The following is a 26805-nucleotide window of genomic DNA, read 5'->3' on the forward strand; positions in this document are numbered from 1 at the left end:
CATTTTTTCCTAGTTTTACATTGGTTGTACCACCTGACATTTGACTTTCTGGTTCCACCACCTGACCTCTGCAATAAAGTTATATTAAACAGACTTCTACTTGGATGCTGGTACAAGCTTTTGCCTGTGATATCAAATTCATAAATATACTTTTTAAATACAATTAAAATTTAAAAGCATTTTTTCTAGTTTTACATTGGTTGTACCACCTGACATTTCTGGTTCCACCACCTGACCTCTGCAATAAATTTATATTAAACAGACTTCTACTTGGATGCTGGTACAAGCTTTTGCCTGTGATATCAAATTCATAAATATACTTTTTAAATACATTTAAAATTTAAAAGCATTTTTCCTATTTTTACATTGGTTGTACCACCTGACACAGACAGTGTACCATTACGTCAAAGTAGCTTTTTAGGTATTTGAGGGAAATCTACAAACTTTTCATTCAGCCATAAAAAACACTTTTGTTTGCTAGATGTGGTGATATATCATGTTTAGTGTTTATACTTGGCAATTTCTTAATAAAAGGCCCATGATTGTGGTTGTACTACCTTTATGACATTTATGAACATTGAAATTGCCGAACAAAAGTTTTTCCAAGTATCCTTACATCCAAACACCTACTAATATTTGTGAAAGGTAGACAAAGAAGAAAGGTAAACATGTTGAGTTCAGCCAGTGGAGGGAGTGTTGCTGTTGCTCTCAATACAACACACGAATGCTCACGGCACGCAAACTGTCCGTGACAAACACGAGACAACACCCGAGGAGTCTGTCCACGCATAATCCAAGACTGTGACGTGTTGGGACGTGTTTTTTATGTTGTTGTTATATGACAGCAGAAGATTGAGCTCGAGGTGGCATTTATCAGAAAGTGAGTTTTCATCATGCTAACCTGATTTAGCCGTGCATGCTAAGTCTACATAACTGAAATATAAAAATAATAAAGATGTTTTTATATGACTACACACTTTAAAGTAATTGTAGTACTGATTAGATTAAAAATAGATTAAAAATTATTTATTTCGCTAAAAGTGTGCAAATGCCTCATTTAATGCGTTTGTTTGTTCTTAGCTTTAGCACAATCGTGAGAAGATAATAATATCTGATCATCAAAACTGATTATTTTTTAAAACCTTTTTTGCTTTCAATTTATTAAATTATTCTGTATTAACGCTATGTCGTCGTTGTCTTCCTCATGTACGCAATTTCAAGAAAGTGACATTAGCTGGGACAGCTAACGTTAGCATGCATTCAAGGCTAATGTTGACATTTACACAAACACAAGACAAATTGTCATTAAGTTATACGTAAATACGTTTTTATGACGCGCCTTGTATTACACATGATACATTTGACTATAAAACACATGACTGCGATCATGCAACCTTCCCTTTTCAAAGTGTGTATTTGGCAATCACAGTTATTGTGTGTAACTGAGATGAAGACTTGTTGATGTTCATTCTTGTATTTGTTTCAGGTTCTGTTTAGTTCAGGATGTCTTCTCGTAAAAAGGTTCTCCTGAAGGTCATCATTCTTGGGGATACTGGGTGAGTTACACGTTTTTTCGGGTTTAATATTTGCTGGCATTGGCTGTATCTCAGTCTGCTGAGCTGCGACCCTAGAATTTATGTTTAAAATGTTAACATACGTAAACCAAGCCAAGCTAATATAAAAAATATGTAATAAATAAATTAATAAATATTACAATTGAGACTATCAATAGAATGTGCTTTGGCGGGCACCTCACAAACTCTGTGCCCGTGGTCACCACGTTGGAGACCCCTGGTGTTGTGAGTTTACAACCATGTATCTGTGTCCCACAGTGTTGGAAAGACATCGCTGATGAACCAATATGTTAATAAGAAATTCAGCAATCAGTATAAAGCTACGATCGGTGCGGACTTTCTTACCAAGGAGGTGATGGCGGATGACAGGCTGGTGACAATGCAGGTATGTCCCAAGTTTAGGTCTTTTAGTTAGCAGTTTATGTTATGGTGTTATATTGCATGTTTACCACTTGGTATGATGAAGAAACTCCAATTGAAGTGGATATCATTTACTAAATTTCCTTCAGGGTTCTCACGGGTCCTTGAAATCCTTGAAAGTTTGTGAATCTGGGGGAAATAATTCAAGGCCCTGGGAAGTTTTTGAAAATATACATGCATAGATACAGGTCATTAAAATCTATTTTATGCAAGAAAAAAAATCCATATTATTCCCTGTGTAGTGTAGGATAATATCATAAAATTTCTAGACTTTTTAAGCACACGTGCTAAACTGTTTACTTTAAATGCTTATATCTTCTGTATGTGAATGTTGATTCATATCAAAATGCTTATTTGCATAGTTGTGTTGACACATGAAAACGTCTGTTGTAACTGTTGTTCCCTGAGAAGGGAACGAGACGCTGCATCTCCCTTGGCATACTTCCTGCGTCCCTGTAACGCCGTCTTTGGCAATATTTCAGATAGCGATATACTTCCTGGCTCCCGCGTCACCCTGTCTTTGTCGTTAAGCCTCACCATTGGTTGAATTTGATATACACATTCAGACGCACTTACCCCTGGAGGTGTCCCCAAAGTGTCACCGCAGTGACGCAGTACGAGTTCCCTCAAGAGGGAACTGTAACAATGTATCTTTAAAGGTAACACGATGTAACATTGCTCTCACTTGAAATGTCTCCCCACATTTAATCCTTGAATTTGAGGGTATTGGACCTGGAACGTCCTTGAACGGTCCTTGAATTTGAAGTTAACTAAGGTGTCGGAACCCTGTTCCTTATATTGGGTTAATTTAGGAATATAGTGAGTACAATCTAGTTGGCACTGCGAACTTTTAATAACATCCTTTTTATAAGCAAATGCATTTTTTGCTAATGTCATAAGCTGTTGAAGGTAATTTTTATTAAATGGTGTCTTTCACTGGGTTCATGAGTTCACCTGTTTATTCAGTCTTATAGTCAATAGTTTAATTTAATTAATCAAGGCAGTTAAAGTATTCAAACTCATTCTATGTTTTTTTTATAGCAAAATCTTTAAAAAGACTAATGACAATAGACCAATTTAGAGTAGACGTCACAGTTACGTCACTGCAAGCTGCGCGCGCAATGCGGTTGCAGAAAAACAGTGGAAATGAATTAGACACGAGTGAAAAGCGCAAGATAACTCACTAGAAAATGTCCGGTTGTGCTGTCAAGTGTCAGAATAAGAATGCCAAAAAAGATGGCTTTCATTTTTATAGAATACCATCGTCGAAGACATCATTTGAAGATAAACGTAGGTGTTTATGATTACAATAAGCCCTTAAACGGACAGAATGGAGCAAGGAAATCATCTGGAAATCTTTTAATAATTAGAATAGAAAATAAGTAGAGAAGATGTCCGGTGTTCTGTCGAAGTCTGATCCCTCTATGTGTTTCTTATAGCGTTTTTATCATGTTACAATTATAATTTATTAAGGAAGAAATAATAAAAAACAGTAAAATTATGAAATATTTAATAAACGCTATTATATATAATACATGATAGTATTGCTTTTACATGTACTTTAGCGATTCAGACTTTAAAAATAATTGATTTAGCAAAAAAGAACAATACATATACATTACATACATGCATATCAGTAGCCAAGCCATTTAAACTTTTTATCTATCTAAAAAAATAAATGTAATGTGATTAAAACGCTATAAGAAACATTGCACTAAAGGGAAACATAAAGGAATCAGACTTCGACAGAACACCGGATCCATAAAAATCACGGTTTAATGCTAAAACACTTCACAACCCTACTGCGGAGCAGTCACTTTCTGCAACCAGTTTGGCTCCGCCCACAAAAAACGTCATCTCTGTTTGCAAACACGAAATTGGTCTATATCATTTGTGACCCTGTCTGTGAAATCCAGGCTAAAGTCTCATAATCTACTGATGAGATTTGGAGCATCAAGTCATTGATTTCACTTTAATTCCAATCTTTGGCATTGATCTTACTCAAGTCAATATTAAACATATTAAGGTTTTTGTGGGATGTAGAAAATATTAAATCACAAAAAAAAAACTTTAGCTGGGTTTTCACACTTCCTATTATTTGACTCTTGAAATATTCTGATGGTTGTTTCAGATTTGGGACACGGCAGGACAGGAGCGGTTTCAGTCTTTGGGCGTGGCGTTTTATCGTGGTGCGGACTGTTGCGTGCTGGTGTATGACGTGACAGCGCCAAACACCTTCAAAACCCTCGACAGCTGGAGGGATGAGTTCCTCATTCAGGCCAGTCCACGAGACCCAGAGAACTTCCCCTTTGTAGTGCTTGGTAACAAGATCGATTTGGAGAACAGACAGGTCAGTATTAATTTTGCCACGGAAGATTATATTTTCTAACAGAAATATTCAACTGATGTAAAATGTCTACTTTGGTGTTCGTTTGAAGACGAAATTGGGTACTCGACCCGGCTCCCTTTTCCAAAGTGTTTTTCAAAAATCATGCACCCCGCCTTTAAAGCACCAGCTGCATTTTCAACAGAAACTTGTAGTCATTTATTATGAATAATAAAAACTGTGTTTTTATTAGGGTTGCAAAATTCGGGTAATATTCCAGGCTGGAAACTTTCAATGGGAATTAATGAGAATAAACTGGGTTACCTATAAAAGGAGGCTTTAATGTAGAAAAATCTTGCAGCGTAATTTTGTTTTAAAACAACAAGATTTAATGCAATTTCAGTTGCTTACTGAAGGGCCATTGAGGCCACACCCCTGCGTGAACTTGCATTCTTCCAAAACATGCAAATTCATATTAGAAGGATTTTTGATCAAGTAAATCCAGGCTTGATGAGTGTATCAGGATTTTTCAAAATTTGTAATACCTTGCATGCATGTCTGCTTATGACTAAACAAAATGTTAATTTATGTTTGTATGTGATATAATTTATATAAATGTCCAAATAATTCCTGTAAATTTCCGATTTGGAATATTAAAACAATTCCCAGATTAAGTTCCCATGGAAAGTTTCCACCCCTTTGCAAACTCATCCTCTGTCTTGCAGGTGACGACAAAGCGAGCACAAGCATGGTGTCAGAGCAAAAATGATATTCCTTATTTTGAGACCAGTGCAAAGGAGGCTATCAACGTGGACCAGGCTTTCCAGACCATCGCTCGCAATGCCCTCAAACAGGTACCTGTTCAGCGTCCTCTAATACACTGTTAATGTACTACAGTTTAAATGCTCATATTGCTGACACTTTCCAGGAGGCTGAGGTGGAGACGTACGACTTCCCGAGTCAAATTAAACTGCGAGACGACAGACCTGTGTCCTCCAGCGATGGCTGCAGCTGTTGAAACCATACGTGGAGAACGAGAGGACCAGAGGTGAAGAGAGCGGGCGGGATAGGCCAGCGTACAGGATGGACCGATCTCTCCGGTGCAAACATCCTTCTTCAAACGTCTGTGTAAAGAACTGTTAGGAATGTAAAGAAACTCCCTGCCCTAGCATTAGTTTTAATATATAACTACATTTATGGATTTATTTCTATTTAGAGTAATGAACTGTAATAGTTATTCTATTATTTACAGATGATTGCTTTTCTTTATATTGCTACTTGTTTTTTTTTTTATAATGTATTCTCTCATCTTCGTGTATTACAGCCCATTCAGACTTGACTTTTGCTTGCACGTCTGTCTGTCTGTTATTTGGGTGCCTTTAATTTTTTTTAAGTTGTAGAGAAAGTCGCTGTCACATTTCCTTTGTTTGCCAAATTTTGCTGCTTTAACCTTAATGTGTTCTTTAACTAATAATAACAACTTGGCACACAGTACAAACAGCCGGTGCAAGCTCAACGAAATATAAAAATCTACAAAATATCAAAATATTTATCAACTGCCATTCAGTTTGTGCCCGAGACGCCCTGAATTAGCGTCACGTGTGGTACTCGTCGTTGGTAGATGCTTTCATGCGTTTGTGTCACATGAAAGTTTTAAGGAGCTAAAGTGCAATCAGTTTAGTTAAACTAGCAATGCAACAAATGTTGCTTTTCTGTTGAATGAGTGATTCCCCAGTTTGAATGAATGAATGAATGTAACAAATTAACCTAATTAATCTAATTCTTGTGTCTCGTGAAAACATTTCTTGACCTCATGCTTGAGTATATTTTACTTTTACCTCCAGATAGTAGACACATTTCTAAGGGGCTCAGTTTGATAAAATGATGGGTTTGACGTGCTAAGTCAAATAAAATCTGAACGCACAAATTGTCAGATCAAATGTGAAGGAAACCTGAAATCACAAAGTGAGCCCCAACAATCTTAAACTGTGTTTTTTTAACATATCTTTATTTCTGTAAATCAGTATTGTAGATCAAAATGAAAACATTATTATTGGTGATGTCTCCCAATAAAAACAAATAAACATCTGTTCCTATTTTATACAAATTACACCTTTCCTGGTACATTGTTAAATCATCTCTTGATATTGTTTTCTGATCAATGCTCAATTAATAAATCTTTATTCAAACTAGAACAGTCTGTCTTGGCATCTATGTATTTGAAAAACATTCCTTCTTTTTATTTTTAATCCAATACAATTCAAGGTTTTCTTTAGACATCAAAAAGATGCACCGCTTTCCTCCAACAGAACCAAAGCACATTGACTCCATACAGTTCATCCAGGCAGACGATATTTATTTGATCCAAACAGCAGCTTGTAGCAGTTGATGCTCTTTCTGCATCCACACATTTGACATCCACCCGTCTGTCTTACAAGTCTCACTGTGAAACAGGTGGTCCAAATGCATCCATAGTCTCCATCACTAAAGACAAGTGGTCCAAGAATGAACTTACAGAGACACGAAGAATACGAGCTTCATCTGCAGTCCATCTCCTGTAATGGCACGAGAATAAATCAAATGCAATGCCAGTATAATATACATTTTGTTTATAACAATATGTGAGAGAATAACAAGTACACAGCCTAGGGTACAAAATCTATTAGCTTAAACTGTGACCCTATCACTTTAAGTGATAACAGGATGCTCAACAAGACATCAATATCGACCCAAATCTAAATTAGGGCAACTATTCTGAACGCTGGACTATTTTAGGTGATTAATTATTCAGTTTAACTCACACAGACAAAGTTTGACCTGCAACATCCAAATCTTTGGTGATTCCTCCTTTTCTGGGCTCGGGATCAGGGGACAAAGACTGCAGAGCAATAGCTGCCTCTCTTTCTGAAGGGAAAGGGACTTTTAGAAAGCTGGTGTTTGGTGGAGTTAAAGGATTTTTAAAACATTTATTTTACATGGACTGCTCTGCGGCACATGGCTCTTGTCGGATCAAACCCCGCCGTGCAAACAAGTAAGCAGTGTCCGAATAGATATTATCGCATCTATAAGGTCTATAATAACTATTTTTAATAGTAGCTTACTGTTTTAAATTAGGACAATAATGAAAGGATACAATTCAAGTTTTCCATTTGAACCGTTTTCACTCGAGGAAGCCGCCATGTTGACATGTTTTGTTCAGTTTCAGATTGACATCAGCATTTTCGTCACGAGTCTATTAAATGTAACGTAAACCTTCATTTTAGACAAAAAAAATCGACAGTTTTTTTTCTTGAACGACCGATTTTATAAAAGTATTTACGTACATCACAGACAAAATTATAATTATAATACAATGATATATTATAAAAGTTTTTATATTATATTTGCAATGTTTGTCATATTGGATTATTTTTAACCACAGCATTATTTATACAACAGTCAAAAATAGTGATGAACAGCATTTAAATAATTGTTTTGTTTACTTATTCAATTTATTTAATTATTTATGAGAGAGAGAGAGAGAGAGAGAGAGAGAGAGAGAGAGAGAGAGAGAGAGAGAGAGAGAGAGAGAGAGAGAGAGAGATTTCACTTATATAAAATAAACGTCGGGTTACGTGTTTTTCTTTGTAAAATGTTTATTTAATGTTTCTATGCTTTGGCAATGTAAGGATCATTTTTAATAACCATGCCAATAAAGCTATTTTGATTCTTAAATCTTTAGAGCGCTGACACGACGCTCATGCATTTAAACCGAATCGCTTATGAATCGGTTCGTTTAAACGATCTGTCCGAACGAACTGAAGAGAGGGGGAGTGCGCATGTAGAAGAGTTTTGACTCGTAAGTACGCCAGTACATGCTGTTAAAGCTGCTCTAATTTAAAATATATTAAAAAAGTGAATCACAACGAGTCAATCTTGCAGTCAGTAACACTTGTAGCCGCTTCATACATTCAACATATGTTTTATAATGTATCAGTATGACATCATGGACTCGTCTAAAATACCGTATATTTAGGAAGCTCACGAGGAAATAAGACACGTCCAGATCTCTGGTCCAAGACGCGCGTGTGGATCCATACAGTTCTCTGAGGGTTTATTTATTTTAGGTAAGTCGGACGCGACTGGATTCTTACTTTAACGGAAAAGCGTTTTTCTTTCATGAACAGCCAAATACATTTAATTAAAGTATTTTTATTATTATTGGCCGATTTCTGTTTTATGTGATATAGGAAGCTTATCTAGCCAATTGTGCATTTTGTTATTTAATTTCCTATATAAATAAGTATTTCGTTTTATGCTTACAACTAAGTACAAATTGAATAAACTACTATTGTTTTATATATATAAAAAAACAAATTATTGTAGTATTTACCATAGTTAACTAGAGTAAATTCTTGTAGTATAATGTATGTTCTATTAATTGTTATAATATAGCATACTACAGTATTCTGTAGTATTTACAATAGTGAACTGATAAACTTAAGTAAATACTTCATAGTGTTTTTGAACCTTATATAGCAGACATTGGTGTTTAACTATAGTAAACATAAAAGTATTCTATGTTTTCTGGTGGAAATATGTAAAACATTGGCAATATGAATACAACCAACCAAAATGAAATATTTATTTAAAAATATTTTTTATCTAATTTTTTCTTTGTACTTTTATTTTTCTCTATGTTTATATTTATTTCATTGACATTTATTTATTTGTATTGTATATTATGTTTTTATATTGGGGAATGTTCTCATTCCCAGCAACTATAAAATCTTATTTTCTGGGATCAATAAAATTTAAAGAGGACATTTCCCAATACTTTTTTAAGATGTAAAAAATAAATATTTGGCATCCCTAGAGTACATACCGTATGTGAAGTTCCAGTTCAAAATACCCCACAGATAATTTATTATAGCATGTTAAAATTGCCACTTAATAGGTGTAAAAAAGTGGAATTTATGGGTGTTTCCTTTTAAATGCTAATGAGCTGATCTCTGCACTAAATGGCAGTGCCGTGGTTGGATGCAGATTAAGGGGCAGGGTAATTATAATAAGATCCCCTTATGACATCACAATTCAATGACCTATTTTTTCTACATGCTTGCAGAGAATGGTTTACCAAAATTAAGTGACTGTGTTGTTTTTTTCACATTTTCTAGGTTGATAGGGACCCATAGCACTTAACTCTTTCCCCGCCATTGACGAGATTTCTCGTCAATTAAGAGAAAACGCTTCCCCGCCAATGACGAGATATTCCGTCTTTCCGCAATACCGCTATTATCCACCAGGTGGCGCCCTTCCGCAACTTTTTAAAACCGGAAGTATTTCCCTATGCCAAGCTGCTGCATGTCCGTGTCTGTTTTAAAGATCGCTCTGAATCGGATCTCTATGAAAAGTCCGTCATAAAAATGGAATTATTTCTGCTTTTTGCTCAAAATATGGTGTTTTTGCAAAAACCTACCCATATTCAAAAGCTGATTGCAAAAGAACCACTAAAGGTAGGATGAAACGGTTTTTTTTGTTTGAAAGCAGAGGGTCTGTTCTTTCATTTGGTATATTGTATGTTTATATATTTAAAGAAGAACATTTTCTGGAAGGCATTAAACTTTGGTGAAAATCATGAAAAACGCTGGCGCTGGCTGGCAACTTTTTTTAAAAACGCTGGCGGTGAAAGAGTTAAACATGGAAAATAATCTGATTTTCATGATATGTCCCCTTTAAAATCAATTCTAAACACCGTTACATATCTGTTTCAGTGTGTTTTGGGGAACTCATTATTGCATGTTTAAATGTGTAATCCTCCAGTGGTGTTGGTACATTTGGTCATCTCTCAGGCTGATGGGAACGCTCCGTGACCTCCAGTTTGCCCTGCGGACGAAGATCGAAGAGCTGCGACAACGTGACGCCCTCATCGATGAGCTAGAGCTCGAACTGGACATGAAAGATGACCTCATCAGACAGTTACAGGGGGAGCTCGACCGTCTCCACACTGCCTCTGTCTCACATAACCCCTCTGGCGTGATAGAAAACACAGGTGAGATGGGAACTACACTTCCCTAAACACACATTCACACACTTAAGTTTAATTATGGAAGCAGTGCTTGGTTGCACAAACATAGTTAATAGTCTAACTAGCAATAAGTAAGGCCTTACTTTTCAGATTAAAATTAGAACAATTTCACGTAACGGACTTAAAAACATTCTCACCATTCTTGAAGAAATTAATAAGATGACTAAGTAAGACTAGTTGATCTTTTTCAATTTAGCTAGTATGAAGCCTCCTAGAACACCCTAGCAACCACCTGGCAAGGCCTTAGCAACAGCTTCGCAAAGCCTTGGAAACCATGATTGCATCATCTAATGTTTTCCATTGAAAAGCATTTCTTACATCTTATGAAACAAATATACACGTTTTTATTAACAATAAAAAATGAGTAATAAAAAAATAATTTGTGGTTTTATTTTATTGGCACTGGAGCAGCGTTGCCAGATGAGCCCCAACGCACTAAACGGCAGGCTATATCAGCTGAACCCACAGCGCTCGACCCACATCAACTCACCCACGTCACCTTAACCAACTACAGCAAGAGTGAAGAGTGAGTTAAATCAATGCCCATACACACCAGACAGAAAGACACATCTTAAAACTCTGTTTTTTATGGCCGATATTGAGAACGCAATGTCGGGGAGACAAATAGAAAATTGGTGAAACAAAATGAACATTTATCATGACAAATGTACTGCAGATGTGATAAATCATGGCTCTTTTTGAATAAGACTACTGCACGCTGAAGCATTGTTGTTCTGGTTGACACAACTTACGTCACATTAAAAGTGAATAATGGAACGGTCATTAAACTGTCTGTCAGACGTTAGATAAATATCTAATTTAAGAAAAAAGAAAGTTTTATCAGCCAATTAAAAAGACTATTCGTCTGATAAATACAATATTCCAAATAGCAGACGACCCCGGGCCAGATCTGCACCGGATCCATGCCAAAGTCGGTTGATATATCAACAGTGTTCGGAAAAGTTACTTTTAAAAGTAATGCATTATAATATGAAGTTACTCCCCAAAAAAGTAACTAATTGCGATACTTAGTTACTTTTCATAATGCTTACGTTACTTTTGCATTACTTTTTCTTACTTGGCTGAGGCTTGATCTCTTTTAAGCATTGCAGGTGGCTTTTATGACTGAGAAGTATAGAAATTGTATATTTACATCACAAAAATGTCAAGCGAGTGCGTAAATCTATGTTAATACTTTCAGTTTAATGCAGTACATTTTAAGTGCTTGGGAAATATTTATAAGACAAATGTACTGCGGATCTGATAAATCATGGCTCTTTTTGAATAAGACAACTGCACGCTGAAGAATTGTTGTTCCGTGACTTACGTCACAATAAAAAGTGAATAATGGAACGGTCATTAAACTGTCTGTCAGACGTTAGATAAATATCTAATTTAAGAAAAAAGAAAGTTTTATCAGCCAATTAAAAAGACTATTCGTCTGATAAATACAATATTCCAAATAGCAGACGACCCCGGGCCAGATCTGCACCAGATCCATGCCAAAGTCGGTAGCTCTGGTGTGGATCTGGCTATTGCAATATATCAACAGTGTTGGGAAAAGTTACTTTTAAAAGTAATGCATTACAATATTATGTTACTTTTCTTACTTGGCTGAAGCTTGATCTCTTTAAGGCCTTGCAGGTGGCTTTTACAACTGAGAAGTTCGCAAGCGAGTGCTTAAATCTACATCAAATTAATTAAACTGAAAAGTAACTTGCATTACTTTTTTTTAAAAGTAACCCCAAATTAATGTGTACATTTATAAAGTAATGCGTTACTTTACTCGTTACTTCAGAAAAGTAATATTATTACGTAATGGATGTTACTTGTAATGCGTTACCCCAACACTGTATATCAATAATAAAATGTTACATATAATTTCATCTCTCTGCAATTATTGCAGATCTCGACAGTTGATCCAAAAGGCTCTGTTGGAAAATGATTTTATGAAGCACTTAGAAGCCGGTCAGATCCTCACCATCATGGACTGCATGTATCCCACCACACTGGCACAGGGCTGCTGTGTCATCCAGGAGGGAGACGACGGCTCTACCGTATATGTACTCGAAGGTAAACAACATATGTGTCTGTCCGGCACATTTTTAAGGCATTATATTCATTATATTCGAACTGTCCAAACTAAACCTTTATCTTCTATTTTGTTTTGTCTTAAACTATCCGGCAAGCTGCACATCATCTGTTTCTGACAGCGTTTCTATGTGGACAGAGAGACAACACTTCAAACGACATGTTCTTTTATTTCCCCGGCTGTTATTATTACAGGAGAGACAAACTGTACAAAGGGATTTCAGATCAGCCTTAGCCGATGAAAAGCACAAAAACATCATGTCCGTCACGGTCACGCTATCATCAACGTTGCTTCATAATGAGATGCTTAATTATGTGCTCACAATATTGCAGACTGAATCTCACTCATACACAAGACACAACAGAAACAAGATGTAAACGCATTTCATGGCCTGTACAGTCTCAAGGTTTTAAATCTGGTTTGTGTGTTTTGTGTTCAGAGGGGATGGTGGAGGTCACTAAAGGAGGGCAGAAACTGTGCACCATTGAGCCGGGAAAGGTGTTCGGGGAACTCGCCATACTATACAACTGCACACGCACGGCCACCGTCACAGGTGACACATAAAATACATCAAACTGATTACTAAAGGCAGCAAAATGTTTCATTTATGTATCTGTGCGGAGATGACAAAAAGCGAAGACAGGCAAGTGGGTCTAACATTACGTTCAGCTCTGTAAATTGTTGTCTCCCTCAGAGGGAATGATGTGGATTCGTCTGTGTAATTGCTAAGATGTTTGACCATATTGAGTTTACCGTTCTTTTGTCCTTTACGACACACTAGCTTAGCGTGAAGGATTGGGGTGAAATGAACCGACTCTCTGTTTAATTTCAATAATGAAACGCAATTAAAATCCGTCCTTCGGGTATCCAAGTTCTTTCTTGAGTTCTCTGTAGCAATCTCACCTATGAACAGATTTGTTGCAGCTTACTGAATACTGCGTTGTATATAAAGTACTGCAACAGCAAGTAAAATAGTATGCCGTAAGATCTACTGCAGTCATATCAGATAGCAACAGATTGTATGTTATACTGTATAATATACAGTACAACCATTATATGTGATTAACATGGGCATATTTCTTATCAACCTTCTTTGTGATATATCTAGTTATGTCCAATCTTTGGCCATGTAATCACCACAACTTTCACACAATAAATGCAAGGACACCAAAGGAAGATGTGATGTAACAGTTAACTGTTTACTTGGAGCGAAATCCACCCACAGGAATTACATCAGAAACGCACAATGGCTTCAAGGACAGCGTAGTCAACTTTGCAGTTGAAATATGTCTGATCTTTAAAAAATATGTGAGCTTAGCTTTTCATATTCAAACCCACTGCAATGCCTCACCCCATGAACTTTAATTATAAACACTCTCAATACACTTTAGAAATGTAATTTAGGGGAATGATGTGACACAGGGTCTTTTAGAAAGACCTTCACTTAATTGATGAGCAGCAACCAAATATTGAAAATGTTGTTTTTTTATGGTAAAATATTATAAAAGTTATGTTTTTTGTAAGTTTATAAATACACGTCACCATAAAATGTATGTTGAAATACAGTTAAATGCTTATCCATTCCTTGCATGCCTTTACATTGATGATATTATATTTAAATAATTATCTTTCTATTATGTTACCAGTTACATACATGAGGGTGACTTATATGTTACATTTTGTGTTGTTTAATTCATGTTTATCACTGTAAAAAAATTCCGTAGAAATTTCAATGTTATTGCAGCTGGGTTTCCGGTAATTTACCGTAGATTTACATTTATGTTATTTACTGGCAAGAGTTTGTTCAAAGTTAAATAAATTTCAAATATTAAGAAGTCTTTATCTTTACAGAATAAAACTATACAATTACAGCCTCATGCAAAGCATTCTGGGAACCAGAAATCATCATCAACCTTTTTCTGTTTTTTGGTCCAGAATTTATTTCCCAGAATGTTTTGCTTGATGCTGTTTTTTTAGTTTTACTCTGTAAAGATAAAGACTTGTAAATGTTAAATTTTCATTTAACTTTGAACAAAATGTTGCCAGTAAAAAACATAAATGTAAATCTACAGTAAATTACCGGCAACCCAGCTGCAATTTCTACGGAATTTTTTTTACAGTGCACGTGTTACCATCATGGTGTTTTATATTTGTGTAAATGACACTGGACCATAGCTACACATATTGGCAACAATCTGTGAAAAAAAGCTGGAAATGACATGCCATTTTACGACCTGTGGTAAGCTGTATGTTCTTAAGTACAAAGCAAATTTATTAACATATAATTTATATATAAAGCTAATAAATTAATAAAAAAAACATGATTTAAGAGGTCAAATGATCCGATTTCAGGTTTTCTTTTGACTTTGGAGTAAAAAAAAAATTTCTAAGTAGTTTTGTCTTGTTTTCATTAATATCTAAAAATTCTTCAATTAAGATGCTTTTTCTTGATGCGCAACACAACCCAAGAAAATAATTCTAGTTTTTAAACCAAAAATATCAAATGTAAGTGATTTTGTGCATAAAACAAGCAAAAAAACACACTAAATTCAAGAAAAATTTAAGAAAGATTAGCTTACCCCATTGGCAGATTTTTTAGCTTGTTTTATGCACAAAATTACTTAAAGGTGCAGTGTGTAAATTTTTGTGGCATCTAGTGGTGAGGTTGCGCATTGCAACTAACGACTCATTCCACTGCTCACCCCTTGCTTTTGAAACGCATAGAGAAGCTACGTTAGCCGCGACCGGACAAACATGTCATCGTCGGAGACAACTTTTTCAAAAAAAAGTTTGTCCGTTAAAGGCTTCTATAGAAACATGGCGGCACAAAATGACGACTTCCATGTAAGGGGATCCTCGTTGTATGTAGAAAAAACATCTCATTCTAAGGTAATAAAAAGATAACGGTTTATTATGACAGGTCTTTATACACCCCTGACCATATAGTTATATTTTGCATTTATGTCAAGAGATCCTTCTAAAAATTACACACTGCACCTTTAAATGTGATATTTTTGGTCTAAAAACTAGACTTATTTTCTTGGGTCATTTTGCTCATCAAGAAAAAGCATCTTAATTGAAGAATTTTTAGATATTTTTACTGAAAACAAGACAAAAATACTAAGAATATTTTTCTTGAAAATCATTGTTTGCAGTGTAAAAGATCCGTAAAGTTCCAAAGATCCATGCATTCCTAAAACGCCACATTCAAACACGCCCCCACATATCTACGTCACTGTGTGGGAAGATATTTGCACAAGACCGCCTAAATATATATGCAAGAAGGTGTAACTTTTATTCTCGCTGTAGTATTGTTGACGCCGCCGCCCTGTCATGGAGATGCTGTGCTTTGGGAACTGATATTCCAAATATGTTAAGGGGCGTGTCATTTCCGTCATATGCTTGAGGTATTCGGCCAATCACAATGCACTGGATAGCTGGCCAATCATGGCACAATGTGCTTTTCAGAACGATGAGCTTGATAAAAAATCAGAGCGTTTCAGAAAGGCGGGACATATAGGAACAACTATAATGTATGGTGGGAAATATGTTTTGCGAACCTTAAACCACGTAAACACATTGCATTACACCGAATACACAAAATAACATTATTTTTAGCAACATCTTATGACCCCTTTAAGAATTGTGAAATATACAAAACTTTACTGTAATCTGAATAAAGTGCCAACGTATTTTCACAGTTATTTTACTGCAAAGATGTTTACAAGTTTTCTGGCAACCACAGTTTCCAGTTTTTTAAAAGCAACAGATTTTTTTTACAGGTTCATTCAATCTTTATATTTTATTAGTATTTGTTTTCTCAAGGATCGAACACATGACCTTTCTGTTGCTAACGCAATGCAATCAGTTAACCAATGTGTGCATGCAATGTCATTCCAGTGTTTTTTTTCACTGTCAATTTAAATATCAATTTAGATAAGCCATAGTTGCACATTTTCAGAAATATTTTTTCCACTTCCCTCTTCTGTTTCGTTCTTCTCAGCTCTGACTTGTATCAAACTATGGGCCATAGACCGGCAGGGTTTTCAGACCATCATGATGAGGACGGGCCTTCTCAAGCATTCCAACTACATGGAATTTTTAAGGAGGTAGAAGCAATATTAAATCTAAATCAACTTTTATGCATTAAAACAAAATTAATGTGTGGCTTTAATTGTATAATAATACTACTATCAGAAATGCTAGTAATATAAATATATTTTTGTGTTTTTAGTGTGCCCTCCTTTAAGACCCTCACAGAAGATGTGCTGAGTAAATTAGCAGATGTCCTGGAAGAGGTGAGATGTTTAGGACACACAGTTAAGTTATTATGATAGCAGTTTTGAATTAGATGTTAATCAACACTTTAACCTGTAGACGCACTACAGCGATGGCGATTACATCATTCGACAAGGAGCCACCGGAGACACATTCTTCATCATCAGTGACGGCGAGGTGAGAAAGACTCGACCTGATGTTTATTTCTGCTTTCGGTGTATAACTTAGATGAGAAGTCATATATGCACACAGGTGAGGGTCACCCAGCAGAAATCAGCCAATGAGGAGCCTGCGTTCCTGTGCACACTCGCAAGAGGTGACTGGTTTGGAGAGCAAGCTCTCAAAGGGTCAGTGAGGAACCAGATGACAGCAGACGACTCTGGGCCGGATCCGCACCAAAGTCACGGCTATGGTACGGATCTGGCCCGGAGTCGTCTGCTGACTGAGAGGTTTTTAGCCTCATATAGTCAGGTTATATTTATCCATGTTAACCACTGTATTTTCATTTTTTCTCCCAGGGAAGATGTGCGTACGGCAAGTGTAATGGCAGTCGGTGATGTGACGTGTCTAGTTGTGGACCGAGAGTAAGGAGATTGCAGAACAGTCAGTCGATCACAAACACTTAAAGCAAAACAGCACTGTTTTCAAATATTTTACCATGTTCTTACCTCAACTTGGACAAATTAATACATACCTATCTTTTTTCAAAGCGTGCACTTAATCTTTGTACAGCATGTCGTGAATGTGTTAGCATTTAGCCTAGCCTTATTCATTCCTTAGGATCCAAACAGGAATGAATTTAGAAGCCACCAAACACTTCCATGTTTTCACTATTTAAAGACTATTACATGAGTAGTTACATGAGTAAATATGGTGGCACAAAATAAAACTTTTGTTTGGAGCCATAGGAATGAATGGGGCTAGGCTAAATGCTAACACATAAAAGAAGCGCTGTACAAAGATTAAAAGTGCACGCATTGAAAAAAGAGAGGTATGTATTAATTCATCTAAGTTGAGGTAAGAACATAGTAAAATATGGAAAATGGTGGTGTTTTCCTTTAAAATCGATCAAATTCACTGCTAATAACTTTCATGTTGCTCAGATCTTTTAAACAGCTCATTGGAGGGTTGGACAACATGAGCAACCAAATGTACGAAAGCGAGGAGGTGAAGGCCAAGTAAGCACACAATGATCTCCTTCACAACCATTCATTACTAATGAGACGTATCATTATTAATGGTTCATTAAAATACCTGACATTTCTCACAGGTTGGATGCAGAAGCCTCGTTTTTCGCTAACTTGTCTCTCAGCAACTTCCACGTGATCTGCACACTAGGGATGGGAGGATTCAGTCGCGTGGAGCTGGTAAAATCAGACCAACGTCCTGAAACTAATCCAAAACTCACAGAATAATGTTACATAGAAAGTGTGTTTTCTTGCTCTTCACAGGTACAGCTGAAAAATGACCAGAGTCGATCTTTTGCTATGAAGGTTTTGAAGAAGCGTCACATACTGGACACCTGTCAACAGGGACACATACTGTCTGAGAGACGCATCATGATGGAAGCCCACAGTCCCTTTACTGTCCGGTCAGCACAACCAAAGATACCGGATATAACAAGATGAGCACTGCTATTACTATGAATAGGGTGCAATGCTCAATATGGCCACTCTGGCGACTGAAGTCCCGCCTTCCAGTTAAAAGAACCAATCTTCAATCAAAAAATACATGATCTGAACTTAACTCTTTCCCCGCCATTGAGGAGTTATCTAATCAATTAAGAGAAAAAATGTCCCTGCCAATAACACTTTACTGACAAGTTTTTATGGTAATCTGTTATTCCACTATTATCCACTAGATGGCCTCTTACCCAGTTTATAAAAAGAAAATGTTAACTCCGTGTATGTTTTGATAATCGTTCTGAACCTGATCGCTTACAAAATGCCTTTACAAAAATGCAATTTGTAAAAATGACAAAAAATGCTGGTGGGCAACTTTTTTTCTTAGTATTTTTGTCTTGTTTTCAGTAAAAATATCTAAACATTCTTAAATTAAGATGCTTTGTCTTGATGAGCAAAACAATCCAAGAAAATAAGTCTAGTAGTTTTTAGACCAAAAATATCAAATTTAAGTGATTTTGTGCATAAAACAAGCAAAAAAAATTGCAATTGGGGCAAGCAAAAAATCTTGAGCATTTTACTTACACTGGAAAAAATGATTTTCAAGAAAAAAAATTCTTAGTATTTTTTTTTTGTTTTCAGTACAAATATATAATTTTTCTTGAATTTTTCTTGAATTTAGTTTTTAAGAAACATGTTCAAGATTTTTTGCTTACCTCATTGGCAAATTTTTGTTGCTTGTTTTATGCACAAAAATCACTTAAATTTTATGTTTTTGGTCTAAAAACCAAAAAGCATTTTATTTTAAGAATTGTTAGATATTTTTACGGAAAACACGACAAAAATACTAAGAATTTTTTTTTTTAAAATAATTTTTTGCAGTGTAAACACTAAATTCAAGAAAAAATCATGAAAACTTTGCTTACCCAATTGGCAGATGTTTTTGCTTGTTTTATGCCCAAAATCACTTCAATTAAATATTTTTGGTCTAAAAACTAGACTTATTTTCTTGGGTCGTTTTGCTCATCAAAAAAAGCATCTTAATTTAAGAATTGTTAGATATTTTTACTGAAAACAAGACAAAAATACTAAGAATTTTTTTTTTTGAAAATAATTTTTTGCAGTGTAAACACTAAATTCAAGAAAAAATCATGAAAACTTTGCTTACCCAATTGGCAGATGTTTTTGCTTGTTTTATGCACAAAATCACTTAAATTTTATGTTTTTGGTCTAAAAACCAAAAAGCATTTTATTTTAAGAATTGTTAGATATTTTTACGGAAAACACGACAAAAATACTAAGAATTTTTTTTTTTGAAAATAATTTTTTGCAGTGTAAACACTAAATTCAAGAAAAAATCATGAAAACTTTGCTTACCCAATTGGCAGATGTTTTTGCTTGTTTTATGCACAAAATCACTTAAATTTTATGTTTTTGGTCTAAAAACCAAAAAGCATTTTATTTTAAGAATTGTTAGATATTTTTATGGAAAACACGACAAAAATACTAAGAATTTTTTTTTTTGAAAATAATTTTTTGCAGTGTAAACACTAAATTCAAGAAAAAATCATGAAAACTTTGCTTACCCAATTGGCAGATGTTTTTGCTTGTTTAATGCACAAAATCACTTAAATTTTATGTTTTTGGTCTAAAAACTGGACTTATTTTCTTGGGTCGTTTTGCTCATCAAGAAAAACCATCTTAATATAAGAATCTTTAGATATTTGTACTGAAAACAAGACAAAAATACTAAGAAATTATTTTCTTGAAAATAAATTTTTGCAGTGTAAACACTAAATTCAAGAACAATTCAATAAAAATTTGCTTACCCAATTGGCAGATTTTTTACTTGTTTTATGCGCAAAAGCACTTAAATTTGATATTTTTGGTCTAAAAACTAGACTTATTTTCTTGAGTCGTTTTGCTCATCAAGAAAAAGCATCTTAATTTAAGAATAAACAAGAATACACAAAAATACTAAGAATTTTTTTCTTGAAAATCATTTTTTGCAGTGTATAAAAGGCTGGTGGGGAATGAGTTAATAATTTTGACCCATACAATGTATAGCTGGCTATCTCTACAAATATACCCGTGCGACGTATGACTGGTTTTGTGTGGTCCAGGGTCACATTTTTTTAATAATCTTTTTTTATTTATGTAAATTAATTAAAATAATTTTTATTAAAAACACAATAAGACTGTATGGTTATATACTCCAGATTGTATCGGACCTTCAGAGATTCCAAGTACCTGTATATGTTACTGGAGGCGTGTTTGGGTGGAGAGCTGTGGACTCTGCTCAGAGACAGGTAACACAAACTTTCTTTTATACATTATTACTCAAAAATTTCAAGACGTGGTGTGATTATACATTTAGAGGATCATTCGATGATGGCACCACACGATTTTACGCTGGATGTGTGGTGGAAGCTCTCGCGTTCCTCCACTGCCGTGGCATCATCTACAGAGACCTAAAGCCTGAGAACATCATACTGGATCAGCGTGGATATGCCAAGCTGGTATTTACTATACAATACTGTTACTGGTTTATAGGGTAGTGGGAACCAGAGAGTAATACAGTATTTATCCACATAGACATGTTTGCTGTTGCGATCTAGGTTGACTTTGGTTTTGCCAAAAAAGTCGGATTGGGGAAGAAGACTTGGACGTTTTGTGGAACTCCGGAGTACGTGGCTCCTGAGATCATTCTGAATAAAGGTCATGATGTGTCCGCAGACTGCTGGTCTCTTGGGATCCTCATATTTGAGCTGTTGAGCGGAAGGTTGGTTGTTAATGAAGGTGACGATTTAATAATGATATTACCATCAACCAGGGGGTGGCTGTTCAAGGGTCAGTGGATATTCAAGATCCTAAATGTTGTATTGTTTATATTTCCTCTTTCGCCTCAAGCCCACCTTTCTCAGGGACAGATCCCATGATGACATATAACGTTATTCTTCGAGGAATTGATATGGTCCAGTTTCCCAAGAAAATCACTAAGAGTGCTGCAAACATGATCAAGAGACTTTGCAGGTACGAGCTCAAAATACGCTTAGACATTATATGAAACAGGAAAGGCAGATGAATAGATTTTGAAACCCAACCATCATGCATGTTATTTGTCTATGTACATGTGTGTCTAACAGGGACAATCCATCTGAGAGACTTGGCAACCAGAAGAATGGTGTTAAGGACATACAGAAACACAAGTATGTGTATTCATGGGAGTATGTAGCCATTAAATGCTAAAAACATCCATATTATATATGTGACCCTGCACTGCAAAAAATGACATTCTTACTTAGTATTTTTGTCTTGTTTTCAGTAAAAAAATCTAAAAATTCTTTGCTTAAAACAAGCAAAAATAAATCTGCCAATGGAATAAGAAATTTTTTCTTGAATTAAGCATTTAAGAAAAACGTAAACTTATTTTTAGATTTTTTTTTTCTTACCCCATTGGCAAATTTTTTTGCTTGTTTTAGGGACTAATTTTATTAAAGTTTATATTGTTTGTCTTAAAACTAGACTTATTTTCCTAGGTCATTTTGCTCATTATGAAAATACATCTTAATTTAAGAATTTTTAGTCATTTTTACTGAATACAAGACAAAAATATTAAGTAAGAAAGTCATTTTTGCAGTGTACTTTAACCTGGATTTCACAGACACACTGCAAAAAATGATTTTCAAAGAAAAAATGTTTTTAGTATTTTTGTCTTGTTTTCAGTAAAAATATCTAAAAATTCTAAAATTAAAACAAGCAAAAAAAAATCCATCAATGGAATAAGAAATTTTTCTTGAATTAAGTGTTTATGAAAAAAGTTAACTTATTTCAAGAAAATTTTTCTTATTCCATTGGCAGATTTTTTTTTATATATTTTTAGATATTTTTACTGAAAACAAGACAAAAATTAAGTAAGAAAGTCATTTTTTGCAGTGTGTCTGTGAAATCCAGGTTACAGTCTTACACTACAAATTTTGTTTCAGTAAAAATATCTAACATTTCTTAAATTAAGATGAGCAAAACAACCCAAGAAAATAAGTCTAGTTTTAAGACCAACAATATAAAATTTAAGTGATTTTGTGCATAAAACAAGCAAAAAAATCTGCTAATGGGGTAAGCAAAAAATCTTGAAAATTTTTCTTAAACACTAAATTCAAGAAAAATTCAAGAACAATTTGCCTACTCCATTAGCAGATTTATTTTGCTTGTTTTATGTACAAAATCACTTAAATTTTATATTTTTGGTCTAAAAACTAGTCATTTTTTTGGGTTGTTTTGATCATCAAGAAAAAGCATCTTAATTTTAGAATTTTTTGATATTTTTACTGAAAACAAGACAAAAATACTAAAAACATTTTTTCTTTGAAAATCATTTTTTGCAGTGTGTCTGTGAAATCCAGGTTAAAGTACACTGCAAAAATGACTTTCCTACTTAGTATTTTTGTCTTGTTTTCAGTAAAAATATCAAAAAATTCTTAAATTAAGATTTTCTGGATGAGCAAAATGACCTAGGAAAATAAGTCTAGTTTTAAGACAAACAATATAAACTTTAATAAAATTAGTCCTTAAAACAAGCACAAAAAAAATCTGCCAATGGGCTAAGAAAAAAATCTAAAAAGAAGTTTTACGTTTTTCTTAAACGCTTAATTCAAGAAAAAAAAATTCCCCCCATTGGCAGATTTATTTTTGCTTGTTTTAAGGAAATTCAATTTTTATTTTATATTTTTTGTCTAAAAACTAGATTTATTTTCTTAGGTCATTTTGCTTATCAAAAAAATACATCTCGATTTAAGAATTGTTAAATATTTGTATTGAAAACAAGACAAAAACACTAAGAAAGAAAGACATTTTTTGCCATGTTTAATGAGATTTGGAGCATCAATGTTTGATTTCATTCATTGATTTAATTCATTGACTTGACTGAGTAGGGTCATGTCAATGAATTAAATCAATGAATTTATTAAATATATGGTTATATTTTCACAGAATGTTATTTACAGTATGTAGGATGATTTTATATAGAAAACAGTAAATCACAAAAATGACTTTTCATCGGCGGGGTGACCTTATTTATTGGTTCATTTCAAAGCACTATCAGACAGGTTGTCAATGAATATAAAAGGTACAAATTATTTAAGACCTCGTAATAACTTAATAACTTGTGTGGATTTTGAACTGCAGATGGTTTGAAGGTTTTAACTGGGATGGTATTCGTGAAGGCACTTTAACACCCCCGTTAATACCGAATGTAAGTGTAAAACTTTTCATTCAAATTCAACAGTGATTTTCTATACCCAAAATGTCTCTGCCTTATCTTAGCTTTATTTTAATTTAATTTGAGAAAGTAATACATCCCTATGCTGCTTGTTTGCTCCAGGTGGAAGGCCCTTTGGACACAAGCAATTTCGACTGTTTCCCTGAAGATACAGATGAGCCACCTGATGAGGAATCTGGCTGGGATATCGAGTTCTGAATTTGCTGGAAATTATTTAGTTGTGTCAAAATATGTGAGACAGTCTCTGAAAACCCAGCTAAAATAATTGTACTGTTTTCTACATAATGTAAAGAACATTTTATGAAAATATAACTTTGATATATTTACTATTAAGTTAATATCAATGATTGAAATCAAAATTTGATGCTCCTAATCTCTTTATGAGATTGAAATTCACAGACCGATGTACAGATGCTAATATTTTACGAGTGATGTTGTCTTTATAGTTAATAGAAATGGGAAACAGGAGTGAGATATATTTGTAGCCCATGTCTTTTAATTGGTTTGTAACAAACTCTTTTTACACAGTATGTTTAACCTTCTCTGTATAGAAGCACCCAAAACAGTCAGATTACACATGCTAGTGGGATATCTCATAACCAAATTAATTAATAAAGAAACAAACTTGGTTCAAAACCAGTTAAGCTCCATGCAGCATCTAAGGCATGCTGTTGACTACTACAAAAATTATTTGGTAAGACTTTACAATACGGGTGTAGTTGTTAAAATTTGTAAATGCATTATGAAGTAATAATAAGCTATACCGATTTTGGCATTTATTAATCTTTTTTAATGTTATTTAATGCCAACAGAATTGTTCTTGTTGATTACCTATGCATTAACAATTACTTTAGATTTTATAAATATATCAGTAAATGCTGAAATTAACATGAACTACAATTAATTAATGCTTATTGTGACTTCGTATTAGGTAATGCATTTCCTAATGTTAACAAATGTGTAAAGTGTTTCCAATTATTTCTACTTAACTGTAGTAGTCAAAAATATCAAATGAAAAAAAAATATCTAATATTTATTTAAGATATGAAATTTGCTTTCATTAGATTTACATCTTTGCTTAACCACAGCCGATTGCGTGATATATTTAGTACCAAGACTAAATAATTACATCTCGGACACGAGCAAACATTATTGACATAGCATGATATGTATGATCATTCACAGTGAACTCTTAAAGGAATAGTTCACCCAAAAATTTAAATTTGGTCATCATTTACTCTCCCTTATATTTTTACAAACCTCTATTAATTTCTTTGTTTAGCTAAACAAAAAGAAAAATATTTGTAGGAAACAGAAGCACCATTGACTTCCATAGTAGGAACAAATACCACTATGGAAGTCAATGGTGCTCAAAAAAGGCACCTGCTTAAAATAGAGGTATGTAACAAAATGAGGTTGAGTAAATGAATTTTCATTTTTGGGTGAACTATCCCTATAATTCCTTACATGAAATGTATGGAATGCTGGTAGTGAATAGAAAATGGAAGTAAAAAATTGAAATGGAAATGAAAGCATATTATCATTCGTTTCACATCTAGTGAGGAATTCCCAAACGCAAACTCTGCCAGCAGAGTCCTGCCATGCCATGAAATCTTACAACAACAGGACTAGACAACAGAACAGCACAAACATCATTTAATATAGTTTGAGAAGCAGAATCTAGTGATCACTTGGGAATCATGCCTATTGTAATTGGAATATATGAATCACAAAGAATCATCGAAGGAACAATGTAAAAAATTATCTGTAATATTACAACGTTTATAGGGATGTTATATTGACAAAAAGATCTACTTTTGTTACCGAAGCGCCTGCATTCTTAAAGGAACACTCCACTTTTTTGAAAATATGCTCATTTTCCAGCTGCCCTAGAGTTAAACATTTGATTTTTACCGTTTTGGAAACCATTCAGCTGATCTCCGGGTCTGGCGGTACCACTGTTAGCATAGCTTAGCATAATCCATTGAATCTGGTTGGACCATTAGCATCGCGCTCAAAAATGATCAAAGAGTTACGTTATTTTTCTTACTTAAAACTTGACTGTTCTGTAGTTACATCGTGTACTAAGACCGACGGAAAATTAAAAGTTGCGATTTTCTAGGTAGATAAGGTTAGGAACTATACTTTCATTCTGGCGTAATAATCAAGGACTTTGCTGATGTAACATGGCTGCAGCAGGCGCAGTGATATTACGCAATGCCCGAAAATAGTCCTTTGCTATTAAAAGTTACTACGGGGGCTATTTTCGGGTGCTGCGTAATATCCTAGAAAATCCCAACTTTTAATTTTCCATCGGTCTTAGTACACGATGTAACTACAGAAGAGTCAAGTTTTAAATAGGAAAAATATCGAAAAACTCTTTGGTTATTTTTGAGCGCCATGCTAATGGTATAACCAGATTCAATGGATTATACTAAGCTATGCTAAAAGTGGTTCCGCCAGACCCAAAAATCGGCTGAATTGATTTCCAAAATGGTAAAAATCAAATGTTTAACTCTAGGGGAGCTGGAAAATGAGCATATTTTCAAAAAAAGTGGAGTGTCCCTTTAAAACGTGAGGTTTGAATGAGTCCCACAATTCTTCTTTTATGATTGTTTGAGGCAAAATGGTTTTAAATACAACAGTCGGTATGTCATGGAGAGCAAAGGAAAAGACAAAAACAAAGTACAACCAGATACACACTGCATAAAATGATTTTCAAGAAAAAAATTCTTAGTATTTTTGTCTTGTTTTCAGTAAAAATATCTAAAAATTCTTAAATTAAGATGCTTTTCCTTGATGAGCAAAATAACCCAAGAAAATAAGTCTAGTTTTTAGACCAAACATATCAATTTTAAGTGGTTATGTGCATAAAACAAGCAAATTTTTCTTGAATTTTGAATGTTCAAGATTTTTTGGCTTACCCCATTGGCAGATTTTTTGGCTTTTTTTATGCACAAAACCACTTAAATTTGATATTTTTGGTCTAAAAACTAGACTTATTTTCTTGGGTTGTTTTGCTAATCAAGAAAAACCATCTTCATTTAAGAATTTTTAGATATTTTTACTGAAAACAAGACAAAAATACAAAGATTTTGTTTTCTTGAAAATAATTTTTTGCAGTGCAGTTGTCCATTGTAACATGAAT

General features: G+C 34.4%; 3 protein-coding genes across 7 annotated transcripts; 2 read left to right on the forward strand and 1 right to left on the reverse strand.

The window, feature by feature from the left end:
- Nucleotides 1-681: 681 nt before the first annotated feature.
- Nucleotides 682-6509, forward strand: LOC135744129 (ras-related protein rab7). Its single transcript, XM_065262102.2, has 6 exons — nucleotides 682-880; nucleotides 1487-1556; nucleotides 1833-1959; nucleotides 4126-4344; nucleotides 5046-5174; nucleotides 5249-6509. Exons 2-6 carry the CDS (start codon nucleotides 1504-1506, stop codon nucleotides 5336-5338), a joined length of 618 nt encoding a protein of 205 aa, XP_065118174.1. The 5' UTR covers nucleotides 682-880; nucleotides 1487-1503; the 3' UTR covers nucleotides 5339-6509.
- On the reverse strand, nucleotides 5599-7544 carry LOC135744140 (L antigen family member 3-like). The gene is made up of 3 exons (XM_065262110.2): nucleotides 7454-7544; nucleotides 7122-7250; nucleotides 5599-6875 (listed from the first exon to the last, which is right to left on the reverse strand). Exons 1-3 carry the CDS (start codon nucleotides 7498-7500, stop codon nucleotides 6761-6763), a joined length of 291 nt encoding a protein of 96 aa, XP_065118182.1. The 5' UTR covers nucleotides 7501-7544; the 3' UTR covers nucleotides 5599-6760.
- Nucleotides 7268-25593, forward strand: LOC135744087 (cGMP-dependent protein kinase 1-like). 5 transcript variants are annotated; one of them, XM_065262074.2, is made up of 21 exons: nucleotides 8067-8158; nucleotides 8336-8426; nucleotides 10123-10351; nucleotides 10796-10913; nucleotides 12294-12460; nucleotides 12919-13032; nucleotides 16483-16588; nucleotides 16714-16777; nucleotides 16857-16934; nucleotides 17010-17104; nucleotides 17276-17341; nucleotides 17861-17935; nucleotides 18028-18124; nucleotides 18209-18348; nucleotides 20599-20688; nucleotides 20757-20898; nucleotides 20998-21161; nucleotides 21290-21412; nucleotides 21526-21588; nucleotides 23564-23630; nucleotides 23760-25593. In XM_065262074.2, exons 3-21 carry the CDS (start codon nucleotides 10156-10158, stop codon nucleotides 23853-23855), a joined length of 2061 nt encoding a protein of 686 aa, XP_065118146.1. In that variant the 5' UTR covers nucleotides 8067-8158; nucleotides 8336-8426; nucleotides 10123-10155; the 3' UTR covers nucleotides 23856-25593. The 5 variants fall into 5 exon arrangements, with proteins under 5 accessions (XP_065118130.1, XP_065118138.1, XP_065118146.1 ...); XM_065262086.2 differs by having other exon boundaries at nucleotides 10152-10351; XM_065262058.2 differs by lacking the exons at nucleotides 8067-8158; nucleotides 8336-8426 and adding an exon at nucleotides 7268-7351 and having other exon boundaries at nucleotides 10152-10351.
- Nucleotides 25594-26805: the final 1212 nt, after the last annotated feature.

The sequence above is a fragment of the Paramisgurnus dabryanus genome, chromosome 10 (genome assembly GCF_030506205.2).
Source record: "Paramisgurnus dabryanus chromosome 10, PD_genome_1.1, whole genome shotgun sequence".
Classification (NCBI taxonomy): Eukaryota; Metazoa; Chordata; class Actinopteri; order Cypriniformes; family Cobitidae; genus Paramisgurnus; species Paramisgurnus dabryanus.